This window comes from Pholis gunnellus, assembly GCF_910591455.1.
Source record: "Pholis gunnellus genome assembly, chromosome: 2".
Lineage (NCBI taxonomy): Eukaryota > Metazoa > Chordata > Actinopteri > Perciformes > Pholidae > Pholis > Pholis gunnellus.
Genome location: NC_136536.1, coordinates 15,517,990 through 15,531,069, shown reverse-complemented (window position 1 = coordinate 15,531,069; position 13,080 = coordinate 15,517,990). Strand labels below are relative to the sequence as shown.

Sequence of the window (13,080 nt, the reverse complement as noted above, 5' to 3'; positions counted from 1 at the left end):
CCTTGTCTGCGTCTGGATAATATCCACCCTCAGGCAACGGCTGGCAGAGGTCGGGCCTTTTTTTTTTTTTGCTTGTATAATCAACCTTCACAGCGCTGACTGACCACAGCATCACCTTTCAAGACTGCAAACAGACGTGCAGCACGTGGCACCACTGACAATTGAAAAAAACAGAAGTGAATCCAAAAGCCTTCAGGCAAGTGTTGTCACTGTGGTGGAACTGTATTTGAAGTTTAGAGTGACTTAGAAAACACAAAACTAAGGAAATTAAATTAAATAAACCATATAAGGTTTTTAATGATGGGTAACATGGATTTGAATTTGACAATGTGAGTCCTTCTCTATTGTTGTGATATGAATTATGCAAAGGTTTGCTAAACTGACGCCTAAAAAGACACATGCTGGAAAAAGTTGTTTGCTTCCAGAATCGATACACTGGATAACGCTGTTTCTGTCAGGTTTCTAATCCTCCCAAATCCACTCCAGTCCTCTCTGCTTTCGCTGGGCTTCATTCCCACTGGTTGTGTTTAATTGTAGGGACTCTTGTTCAAGTTGAACCGTTGTAAGAACAGATGTTTCTGATGGTTCAGCTGTGGCTGGTGACTCAAGGAACTCTAGAGAATCGAAAATGTTTATTTCAGTGGCATTAATGGAAGCAACGTTGTCTCTGTCTAATACAGAGGACACATTTCCACTCTGACTCTCACCAGTGTCGAAATGAAAGCTGCGGGCCTCCGTCTGTGTGTGAGGTGAATTAGTTGAGGAAAGCTCTGCAGTCATCTCTTCGAATGGAGCTGTCTCATTTAGGTGGTCCAGCGGCTGTTCTGTATTTAATCTCTCGTGTTTAAAGTTGAGCGTTGACGGGGCTGTGGTGTTTGGAGCGGGAGAGGATGTGACGTGTGATCCGGCAGGCCTGGCTGTGGAAGTAGGATTGCATCATTTTAGTCACGGTGGAATTATATCCATGAGCAATATTTATTACCCGACATTTCTAAAAATGATTTAATAATAATACAATAACGAGGCTTTTTATCTGAAGATTAGTCAGGATTATTTGCACAATTTTACAACTTTACAACTTTCTCTATAACAACACCTATATAGTCTATCTCAGCTTCCCACAGTAACTCCATAAACTAATATATCCCTGTATTGTTATTATTCCACTAACTTGACATGCTAGTTATCCCTCCCACCACTCAACTAATTGTTTTGCTTACTGTACATTTGTCTGGATGTTTAAACTGCAGAATGACGTATGTTCAGAGTTTGACATAAGAGGGCTGTTTTCACATTAATCTGTTTCGGGGGAGAGTCTCCGTGTTCGCCTTTAATCTGATTTTAACATGTGGATTTACGAGCCATCCCAACTAGTTTGGAACCCAATCATGATCCAATATGCAACTTACACAAGTGCGATATAGAAGTTTTGAAGCCTTCAGTGCACATACTGAGAGTGGACTTTTTAGGTAAGTAGAGGAGACATCCTGCAGTTACATTTTTGAAATGAACAATATCTGCATGTTCATTGATTTTCTTTAAATGAGGGAAGGGGACCGATGTAAATTTGTAGCAAGTTAGCTCAATTTTTCTATGTGGGAAAACTGTACCAGACACAAATTATTACTCAAATCAAAGGATTTTTTTAGATGTCCTCAAACATGTCTGGGGGGGGGGGTCTTTAACTCTGAATTTGTTTTCCATCAATTACTTCTGCTTTAATTTCTATCTCGCTTTAAATTGTATGAAATGTGCTACTTAAATGACTAATTGACTGAGCAACAAACAAAAGTAAATGCCTGGTGTGACCACAGTAAAAGCCTTTCAATGGCTAGTGGTCAAAATATGATCAGATAATTAATCACCACTTTAGTTTTACTGTGATCATCAGCGGCACACTCACCTGTGCATGGCAGTGTGTTCTCCATGGTCCAGTGCATTTTGTGATTTGTCTCCTTGAAGGTGAGCACAACATCCACCCTGTAAAATGGCTGCAGGAGTTGTTTCCTGTCTGCGCAGGTCTTTAAAAAAAAAAACCTGGATTAGATGTTTTACACTTTAATGAAACCATGATGATTAACTCTGGTTATAACAATTCTGTTGTTTCAGCACTAACCTTGGTCTGGAGTATTTGGGCTGTGGTAATGATCAGTGTCACAAATGCACTTGTCTCATGCACAGTGAAATTATCTGTCTGGTTCACCGACACATCACTGACTGTTAGTGCTTCGTTGTCACGACTGCCTCGCTTCGTCAAACCCATACGTCGTTTGAAAATGTGCAGCACAGTCTCCTCTTGTGTGAATGCAGTCACTGAAATTGACATCAGGGATCAAATGTGCGATTAGTGGTGGAGGTACATTTACTCAAGTACACTTTTGAGGTACTTATACATGGTTATTTCCATGATATGCAACTTTATACTTCTACTTCAATACATTTCAGATGGAAATATTTTTTACTCCACTGCATTTATTCATATGTTGTTTATATGATGAGCAGAAGCAGCCTTTCTGGCTTGTGACCCCTTACAAAAGAGCAGTGTGTAGTAGAGGCCACTCTAAACTTCTCAGATGGTTACATTTAAATACTTGTTTAGGCCCCAACGAGGGGAAATAATCCACCATTTCAAAAGTCCAAAAAGTGAAATAAATTTGTGTTTCTTGTTTCCATCACTCGTCGATCATGTAAGGCCCCCCTCTTTTTTTGGGAAACACTGCATTTATACTCAACTTTATAGTTAGAAGTGAAACCTGGCAAATGCTTCTTGGAAATGTATATAATGTGTAATGATACAAACACATCACAATCACTGACAGGGGCCATTTTCTCCAGAAACAGGACCTACCTTACTATGCATACTATATGTATATTTTCCAGTGAATACCTCTGTACATTGAATTATTTGGAGTTTGAATGCAGGATTTTTACATAGTTTTATCTATGTAAAGGATCTGAGTACTTAGTGAGTAGTGACTTCTATAAACATGTTAAAGTTTGTAATGTGGCAAAGAAAAATAACTTCCAGGTCTGATTCTCTGCTTGCTACCCACCTTTTGGACAAGTAGCTTCCATACTATAGGCATACTGACCACTGACCAGCTTCAAGGCCAGGAATTCCCCTTCATTTTCCAATATCTGTGTTAATCAAAATTACAGTAATGCAGTGAATTGTAGGTGTAATGTTGCCATTGGTCACTAGGTGGCAGGATGCTGTTTGCATACTCTTACTTCCACTGGGCTCAAGACCTCACTTCTCCTGCCTTGAACTGTAATGTCTGGTCCGCTCATGTCAACGTTCATCTGGATCAGGCTAGCATCCTCCAGAGCAACAATGAGTTGATCGCTCAGAGACAGCGACCAATGCAGCTGAAATGCATAACCAGACATGCAAACACAAAGACACAGTCAGACAGATCCCCTCTGCCTGTTTTCTGTCTCTCGTACAAACACATGCACAAGTAATTGTTCTCATTTATAATGCAATCCTATTTTAAGGGCTGATTTCATGAAGGATTGGTTTTAATTACTACCTCATTGTCCCAGTTGTCATAGGGAACTTGTCTGGTCACCTACAGACACATACAAAGCTTATCAGAATAACAACGCAAAACTGGTTCAAATGAAAACAGTGAAAAGTACCATATGAAGAACTCCAATCATCAGATACCTGAATACACTCTGGGTCACACTGGATTTGTTCTCTGCTTGGCAGTACAGAAACCACGGGACACTTCATCATGAAACTATGAGGTCTTCCCCCGAATCGGTTTATCCTCTTCACCAAATTTAGTGTCAGGACATGATAGCCATTCTGAAAAATCAATACGCAGCCAGAGAATTATCATTACCAGGCCCATCTGCTCAGGTACAATGTCACAGTTTGTGTATATGCATTAGATATTTATGAATGTGTCAGACATACCTGTTGCTGGACGAAACATCCAGTGTAACTGACTCTAAAAATAAAGTTCTTGTCAGGGTCTTTGTGCAGTGAGAATCCACAGGCAGACAGCTGGAGGTTTAGGTGATCCAGTGAAGCAAGGTTGACTTAGAGAAAGAAAAACTTGGGTCAAGGGCATTTTATCTTAAATCTATGTCAATATTTTTTTCATTGATTGTGTCTTACCTTGGATCTGTAAGGCCCCGGACAGCCAGAGTCCCAATCCTTCAATCCTCACACTGTGTATCCACATCTCCATGTATTCAGAAAAACATTCCACATCTCCTTCTGAAAATGAAAACATTTTCAGAGATGTGGAAAAACCATTAAATATCGCCCTTTATCACAGCAAAAAAATATTTACCTGTTAATCTTGTTGTTGGGGTATGAATCCAGTCTGTTGTCTGAATGGAAAGCACGCTCCTCATGATAAAACATTGTAAAACACTAGAAAAAAAGAAGGTAGAAGTCAACTTACATTTTGAAAATTGTAAATAGTTCCAGTCAATTTGTGTACAACATTAGGCTCCTCACAAAGTTCTAAGTAGGATGCTCAATCTTATCTGATCCATGTCACTTCCACTGATGAAAACTTATGTGGGCAGTCTGAACCTATAGCCTATTTGTAGGTAAGTGGACTGATGTCACCAGGGTATGTGACTCCATACAGGGGAGGGGGAATAAACACAGGTGTGTTTGCTTTAAGACTTTAAAGGTAAATGACAAAAAAAGTCCCAAAGAATGATCATTGTATCCAGCATGTGTGACAAATGGGTTTAAAGGCAGTTGAAAATCCTCTTTTTTGTCAAGGCGTTGGTCATTGAAGAATTGTTGGTGATGGTCTATTATGAATAAAGCTTATAAAATCCAGTTTTGTCGTTTTATTTAATCTCAAGTATCTTTCAAATAATCGTATGCCACAGTCTCACATACCGTTCAGCTCGATTGAAATCGTATGTTTAAAATGAGTGAAATTTTAAAACCAAACTGTCACCAATATTTTTTTGTATTAATGCACCATTACATCAAATACAAATATTGTATATTTCGTATATCATTTTAGACACATCTCCGTACAATTCATCCCGACATGTTTGGGGTTTTACAAACTCAGGGATTCTGTGGGTTTGAACAATGTTTGGCTGCACAGAATATTGTAAATGTAAATAATGTAAAAATATGGATTGAACTCATGTATTTCGGTTAAAAAACTATATCACAATTATCATGGTGGCATGGTATTAAATGTATTTTTTTTCAATGTCTCAGTGCGCATGGTGCGCACCTTTTGTTTAGACTCTCGGCGAATTTATATATGAGACTTCAAAGGGTAAACCACGATATTTAAACCTTTCCCATTGGAAGTTATGGACCACAAAAAGATTGATATAGTTAATAACATAGTATTCAAGTTAATTCTACAACAACGTAAACAGTGACTGGTGACCTGGAGTCAAATCATTCACTTAATGTTTCTGATTTTAATTCGTGGCATCCCCCACAAAAACCTAATAGTGTGCCCTCCCAACTGGATGATGTCATCTCTACAAAGTGCGCAGCCATTTTGTTAGCTAGCTTGAGGTTACAGAGGTTAGCCGTGTACTGCTGCATCATATGTGGTCTTTATGGTTTTGTACGTAAATCTGAACGAACGAGATTATTTGTCGATGTTGATGTAAGCGTACGATTTGCAGCTACACACTCGCAGGCAAGCGGAAGACTCGTGTATTTGTTCATAGTGAACAGTGCGCTAAACTGTATGGTCATTCATTTTTCAAGCCATCTTGAGTCTGCTAGCTTGTTAGCTAGCTAGCTAACTAGCGTGTTTACGCGTGCTGCGAGCGGAGAAGAAAGCTAGTGAGTGTTTGTGTTTCGCATAGTTTGTCTCTCTGCGTTTGACTACCCTTGTATTTCACCCAGTAAACCGAAGTAACGTTTACACTCAAGCGACGATCGACGCTACAAACTCGTGTGCATCATTACGGTCTTTAACTTTAGCGCCATCAGCTGCTTCTACTCGGACCAGCGAGCGACCATCTAGACAACCATGTCAGAGTTGTACATTCGTGTGGCTGAAGATGAAAACGAAGAGCCGATGGAGATCCCCTCAGAGGACGATGGGACTATTTTGCTGTCGTCGGTAGCGGCACAGTTTCCAGGGGCTTGCGGGCTGCGATACAGAAACCCAGAGTCCCAGTGTATGAGGGGGGTCCGGCTCGTGGAGGGGGTCCTGCATGCACCCGAGAACGACTGGGGAAACCTGGTTTATGTCGTCAATTACCCTAAAGGTGAGATGTTGGTGTAAATTACTTTCAGCGCCTCTGTAGGGTTTGTTGTGTTAGTCTTGGTCTGGTCCCTTAGTTCCAGCTAAGATAAATGTGAATAACATTTAAGGCCCTTTCCTGTTTGAACAGGACAACCCCCCCCCCCCCCCCCCCATGCTGAAAGCCAGCACTGTAAAACATGGGTCTATGGCCTATTGGTGTGCATGGTATGGAGCTAATGTTGAGATGTTCTCTTACTTCTGGTCATGTATTGTATCTTGGTTGTTGTGTGTTTATATCACAGACACGAAAGAGCTCAGCGGGTTTGTATTTTCATCTGTTTATTTACTCCATTTGTCTATGAACTGCGGCCTCGAAACCAAACAAAACTCCTTTTTCCTGATGTGACTCGTATCTATTTATTCTCCACAGATAACAAAAGAAAGATGGAGGAAATAGATGCTGCTTCAGCTGTGAAAGTGAAAAGGGGCTTTCAGAAGACGTCGGATCTCATTGTCCTCGGGCTGCCGTGGAAAACAAGCGAACAAGACCTGAAAGATTATTTCACTACCTTTGGGGAGGTCATCATGGTGCAGGTAGGGACATCGCGTCTCGTTCTGAACATTATGTGTTCGGCTGAGAGTCTAATGTGGATGTCTTGTTATTCTGATTTGTTTACAATTTGTAATGAAGCGTTGCGTGTCCTCTGTTCACTCCAGGTCAAGAGAGATTTAAAGACTGGCAACTCCAAAGGGTTTGGGTTTGTCCGGTTCACTGAATATGAGACACAAACCAAAGTGATTGCTCAGAGACACATGATTGATGGACGATGGTGTGACTGCAAACTTCCCAACTCAAAGGTATTGTAGCTGAGGGTTTATGTTGCGCATATACTTTAGGATAATAATACAATAACCACGGGGCTCCGTATTCGGCACCAAGATGGCAGCCACTTTATTCCTTCTCACATACCCTCTTTCCTCTCTCTCTCCTTCCGTCTCCTCCTTCACAATAAAAGCACAAAACACATATAACAGGAACCCTGCTTCTTAACATACTCAACATAATGGCTTACATTATGTTTGGTGCGAGTGTAGTCATGAACCTCGTGGTATAAATATATTCAGGTTGTCTTTGGGTCAAGGGTCAGTTGACACATCTGTGTGATCATCATCTAGATTTCTGCTTTATTTAACATTCAGAGCTCTGACGAGCATGAGACCTGCTGCGCTGCTCTCATATGGCGGTTACAGCTAATAATGCTACGCAGCAGTGTAGCACCCACCTTCCAGTTCCACCTCGGGTAAACTCTGTTCGCTCTGTCAGCACTTTAACCGTAGTTTGCACCGTTAGCTATCGACGTGTTGAGAGGCAATCGAAATGCTCCGATCTTACCCTTTTTTTAATGAGTTCATTTTCTTGTTGGGGAAAGTCATAACTTAGGTTTATGGATGAATGCTAAACTGTTTTCCAATTACAAATGTCAAACCTGGAAAACTGCAGCCGTCTATCTCCTAGTTTCACTTCAAACATTTGAAAGGAAACATCCACTGAATTGCAGTGGATCAAAACATCCGTTTTAGTTTTGCAAATTAAATGCATCTCACAAATTAGGTGTTTGGTAAAATCATTCTGAGTTGGTCGGAAGTATTACTTTAAAAAGACAACCATAGATTTCTTAATTCACGGCTGTGCGTCTTTGTCCTCCCAGGCGTGTCCTGATGAGCCCATGCGGAGCCGTAAAATCTTTGTTGGCCGCTGTACAGAGGACATGACAACCGATGAGCTGAGGCAGTACTTCATGCAGTATGGCGAAGTCACTGATGTCTTCATCCCCAAACCTTTCCGGGCATTTGCATTCGTCACGTTTGCCGATGACCAGGTGAGATTCGCCATAGATGACGAGAGTTGGACTATAAGTTGCAGGTAAAATGACGACTACTGACTATCTTCTCCTCGCCTCTTTCTCAGGTGGCCCAAGCCCTGTGTGGAGAGGACTTGATCATCAAGGGCATCAGCGTGCACATCTCCAACGCTGAGCCCAAACACAATAATAGTAGGCAAATGATGGATCGAGGGCGGTTTGGGGCTGGTGGGTTCAGTCAGGGCTATGGCAGTAATCGCGGTGGGCTAGGCAGCGGTAGTAGCGGGGTTAACTTTGGGGCTCTCGGTCTAAACCCAGCAATGGTGGCTGCTGCCCAGGCAGCGCTGCAGAGCAGTTGGGGAATGATGGGCATGCTGGCTAACCAGCAGGGTCTGACCACAACGGCAGGCACAGCCCCTACAACCCGAGACCAGACCTATAGCTCCTCCAGCACCAGTTACAGCAGCCCCAGCTCAGCTAGCCTCGGCTGGGCCGCAGGCACTAACACGCCCTCCAGCAGTGGCTTCAGCTCTGGCTTTGGCACCTCTATGGAGTCCAAGTCTTCTAGTTGGGGAGTGTAGATAGCTTAGAGTTGCCCTTTTCATTTGCTATTAGGCTAATCTGGTAAGTATACATACAGTTGGGAACTGCTTATATCTTATGTTCCTATTATTAAAAATATACTGCCTTTTTATTTTGTTAAAGAGAAGATTTATACTTGCGTGCGACTGATTATGTCATTCATTGAATGGGTGAAACGTTTAGTTTGTTAGTGGAAACTACCACACTCCATTTAGTTTTGTTTTTAAATGTTAAAACAGAGATGACTGCATGCAAGATAAATATTTATAAACACGCACGAGTATCTTGAGAGCCCCATTGTCCCCTTGTAAAATGAGCTTGATATAATTATATATCTGTATGCAGTTCATTGCATCTTTTTGTTTTGACGTCATTTGGAAACGCCTTCATGAAAATCTCTTCTGCAGTTCACCAACTCTTTCCCAATTTCCCGGGAGGAAGCGCCTCATTGGCTGCAATGTTCGACCGATCTCAGTATCAATTCCCCTCTTCCCATGTGTAAATGCTTTGCCATCAAAGAACACAGCTTCACTCTGCATATACTGTGTTAGACGGTGGGTGTTGTCTTTTTTTCCTCTCCCCTTTTTAAAGGATATAGAAATCTTGTCTGCTCTTGTCGCTTTTCAAGATCAATGAGTGGGATTGATGTTGGACCGAGTGAGAGTGAACGAACGGGAGAGCAAATTGAAAGAAGTGTGAGAAGGACTGTTTGTGCGAAATGTTTTTTTTTTTTTTTTTAAAGAGACAAATGCCTGCGAGAGTTGAGAAGAACCTGTGGCTTTGTGAGTGTGAGAGGAAGAAGCAAGTACGAGTGTGTCCCAAATGGCCATCACAAGGACATTTATTGCATCTCGAGATCCCTATGGTCTCTGCTTTTTGTCATCATTTTCTATCAAACTTAATTCTTAAAAAAAACAGTGAAATGTCAAGTGCGTAATGAGTATTTGTACCTTTTTCGTAGCTTTCTCTTGCCGTCTGATTTATTGTGAATGCTGTGTCTGGTTGTTTGCTTTATTTTCTCCTTGTTACCACCCTCTTTGTGTGAAAATGACTTTGTGCTGGTGAAGTCTGTGTGGGAAGAACACTGAAAGTGTGTTTAAGTTTGAGGTTGGTGTGGTGAATGTTTGACAAGTTCCCATTTGAAAGTTTGTGTTTGAAGTGGTTACGAATGCTTTTTCTATGTTTTGTGAATCAAAGGGAAGTCTGAAATAAAACTGAATTTGACTAGGTATAATACACTCTTGACAATGACTTATTTTTGACTTCACATTAATTGAAATGCCAACACTTTAATTCACATGTATAGGGACCGCGGACATGGACAGCCCAGGTTTTCGTCAGAATCCAGGTTGGAGTCAATTATGGAGAAGCTGAAGACATTGTTGGGTGGGCCGGCACAAACCAAAACCAACAATGGAATTGCTGCACGACTGCCTTAATCCTGAAAAGGATCTTCTTCACTTCACTAGCAAGAAACCTCGGACCATCCCGTAATCAAATTTAGAGCGGACCATACTCAATTGGGCGGAGGTATTTGTTCAAACCTACAAATGTCACAAATAGGACCAAAGTCGCACCGACAGTTTGGCAGCAGTCATTCTTATTATTTTTTTCCAAACTTGTGAAACACAAAGTCTGCCTTTTTAATCTGAATCATGCATTTCTGTCAATGAATGCTTTTATTATTTGTCCTCGTAACAGTCATTGTTAACTTATGGAAGTATTAACTGGTAGGTTTCTTTTCAATGTGATCAAAAAGCTTTTCAACAAGGCAAGATGTTTTTGTTATTTTGTTTATCCTGATTGTAAAGTGGATGGAATGTATCAAGAGATTTTGAAAAGGGACATAAACAACTGATTGAACATGCCAGCAGGAATTTTCACTTTCTGTATTGAGATATTTTAGTATTGCGGTGTAAAATAAACAGGTTTTTGAGTTTTTAATCACCTGTCGTCTCTCTATGTAGATCAATATAAGTATTTTTCTTACAGGGCTCCACCTCGAACTCTTATTTTTATAGTTATCCATGACTTCAATTAATTGATTTCTTCAGGCTTTTTGTGGAAGTTTCGATTTGGGCCGTGGCAAAAGATATACTGAAACGTATCCTGCACACACTAGTTTTGAAGCTGGCTGTTAAGTAGGTCTATATAGGGACAAGACTCCCAAGTTATAGAAAATATAAGTCATAGGATAGTCTGACATAAAAAGTAATTTTACAGTGTGAAATAGTCACAGTATAGTTATTAAAAATTAGTGAAGTATGTCAAAATATCAAAAATGTCATAGCATAGTACGTCAAAAATAAGTCATGATATACGTCCAAAGAACGGGATAGTATGCTGTTGAAAAGGTTAGGGTATAATATCTCGGAAAAAAACATGGTTTTGTTTGTCAGAAGTTACATTAACATCTTAAAAAGTCATAGAATACTATGTCATAAAAAGTCTTTATTTATATAACTCATAAATACTCATAGTACAGTATGACGAGAACAATTGTATTTTCTGTCAAAAAAATCATAGTATGGAAAAAAACATCATAGTATAGTATGTTGTAAAAAGTCATGGTAAGTATGTCCAAAAAAGTCATACAAAGTAATTGTAAGAGTAAAAGTAAAAGTCAGTCATTCAGTCAAGTCAGTCAAAAACAATTGTATTTCGCAACATATAGTCTGTTGAAAAAGTAATAGCATCCATCGTATGTCGAAAACAATTAATTGTATTTTAGGTCGAAAAGTATAGTGTGTCAAAAACTAAGTTATAGTATAGTATGTCTAAAAAGTGAAAATATAGAATGTCAAAAAAGTCTTAAGAAGTCACAAGTCGAAAACTATGTTTTGTCGGGAAAAAAATGTTTTGTATTTTTTGTCAAAAAAAGTAATTAAGTCATAGAATAGAATGTCGAAAAAATGGCCTAGTATAGTATGTCAAAGAAAAACCATAGAATAGAATGTCAAAAAAGTCAAAATATAGAATTACAAAAAGTACAGTATGACGAGAACAATTCATTGTATTTTTTGTTTAAAAAAAAAGTAATTTAAAGTCATAGTATAGTATGTTGAATAAAGAGTCAAAATATAGAATGTCAAAAAACCTCATAAATACTGATAGTACAGTATGACGAGAATAATTCATGTATTTTCTGTCAAAAAAAGTAAGTAAAAGTAATTATAGGATGTCAAAGAAGTCAAAATATAGAATGTCAAAAAACATCATAGTATAGTATGTCGAAAAAAGTCAGAAAAGTCATACTATAGTATGTTGAATAAAAAGTCAAAATATAGAATGTCATGAAAACTGTTAGTAGCATGTCGACAACAATTAATTGTATTTCTTGCTGAAAAAGTCATAAAAAGTGATAGTATAGTACCAAGCAACACACTATGTTAAGCTAGATACACATTGTGTTGTTGATATTCACTATCTGATTATGTTGTTGAATTAGTGTCAGAATAGCATTAAGTAGGGAATGTTTGATGGCGATGAATTGATTGGCATCTGTTGTCCAGTCGTCCTCCCCCTGCTTCGTTATGCATCATTATACTGTCTGGTGTCGCCTTGCTGCCTGCTTTGTCTGCAGATGACTCAGCAGCCTCATCCTCCACCTGCACTGCCTCCACTGAGCTTCTGTTTGACATCAGGCCTCTTTAAGAAGAGTTGTAGAATAATTGTAGAGAATGTTCTTTGGTTTAATTAAGCATTAGAGAAGAGGAACAGGTTCACAGACATTTAGTTTTCTTTAACCAATGGGAGGAATCTAAATAACAGAGTAACAATAATTGGGTAGACAGCCTCCCACTGCCTGTTTCTGGTATTTGAAGTGTATGTATGTAGTTAAGCTTACAATGTTTATTTAGTTGGTTCTGCTGTGTTCCCCTTCAGGATCAAAGCTCTTGACGAGAGGAGTCAAACGAGGGGGTCTTTTAAGCATCCCAGGACGGTTAAGTAGAAGATAGAAGCTATTGCAGCTCAGGTGCACTGAGGTGAGGCTTTGTTAACTGTTTAACAGTCGGTGTAACAGCAGCCGTGACACACTCTTGTCAGCGTTCCTCACTGCTGTGGGGGTGAAGGCATCGCCGCTGGCGTGTTTGTTTCAGCAACTGACTCTACAGCTGAGAAGAATCCCCCGATGAGGCTCTGGAGAACACTGCAGGGAATAGAGAGCTCACAGTTGCTTCTTAATACACGCTCTACTGTAACCTAATCTTTCTACTTTTTCTTTTTTTAAATCAATACATGTTTATGCCTTTATTAGACAGCCAAATGTAAAGAGATGAAATGAAATAAGGGGACAGAAAGATAGGGAATGACATGCAACAGGGGTCCCCAGCCGCATGTGAGCCAGGGACGTTGAGGTTAGGCCTCGGCACACAATGACGCAGTACTTGTTTACAACCCCTCATCTCAGGTTGAATGTGTCAACG

General features: G+C 39.9%; 2 protein-coding genes across 5 annotated transcripts; one reads left to right on the top strand and one right to left on the bottom strand.

Annotated features, from left to right (window-relative positions):
- Nucleotides 1-3,045: 3,045 nt before the first annotated feature.
- Nucleotides 3,046-4,247, bottom strand: ciroz (ciliated left-right organizer protein containing ZP-N domains; the record flags this gene model as incomplete). Its single annotated transcript, XM_079176203.1, has 6 exons — nucleotides 3,046-3,138; nucleotides 3,232-3,369; nucleotides 3,534-3,572; nucleotides 3,671-3,814; nucleotides 3,926-4,050; nucleotides 4,130-4,247. 6 exons carry the CDS (start codon nucleotides 4,245-4,247, stop codon nucleotides 3,046-3,048), a joined length of 657 nt encoding a protein of 218 aa, XP_079032329.1.
- Nucleotides 4,248-5,530: 1,283 nt separating this feature from the next.
- tardbpa (TAR DNA binding protein a) lies at nucleotides 5,531-10,597 on the top strand. 4 transcript variants are annotated; one of them, XR_013767492.1, is made up of 7 exons: nucleotides 5,531-6,231; nucleotides 6,640-6,803; nucleotides 6,927-7,067; nucleotides 7,919-8,089; nucleotides 8,179-8,299; nucleotides 9,061-9,207; nucleotides 9,960-10,597. XR_013767492.1 is itself a non-coding variant. In XM_079178277.1 (6 exons), exons 1-6 carry the CDS (start codon nucleotides 5,991-5,993, stop codon nucleotides 9,153-9,155), a joined length of 897 nt encoding a protein of 298 aa, XP_079034403.1. In that variant the 5' UTR covers nucleotides 5,531-5,990; the 3' UTR covers nucleotides 9,156-10,597. The 4 variants fall into 4 exon arrangements, 3 of the variants coding, with proteins under 3 accessions (XP_079034403.1, XP_079034402.1, XP_079034401.1); XM_079178277.1 differs by having other exon boundaries at nucleotides 8,179-8,263; nucleotides 9,061-10,597; XM_079178276.1 differs by having other exon boundaries at nucleotides 9,061-10,597.
- Nucleotides 10,598-13,080: the final 2,483 nt, after the last annotated feature.

Coding starts and splice junctions, on each gene's coding strand:
- tardbpa (XM_079178275.1), top strand. CDS start 5,991: ATGTCAGAGTTGTACATTCGTGTGGCTGAAGATGAAAACGAAGAGCCG. Junction 6,232..6,639: donor TGTCGTCAATTACCCTAAAG/GTGAGATGTTGG, acceptor TATTCTCCACAG/ATAACAAAAGAAAGATGGAG. Junction 8,090..8,178: donor TCACGTTTGCCGATGACCAG/GTGAGATTCGCC, acceptor CCTCTTTCTCAG/GTGGCCCAAGCCCTGTGTGG.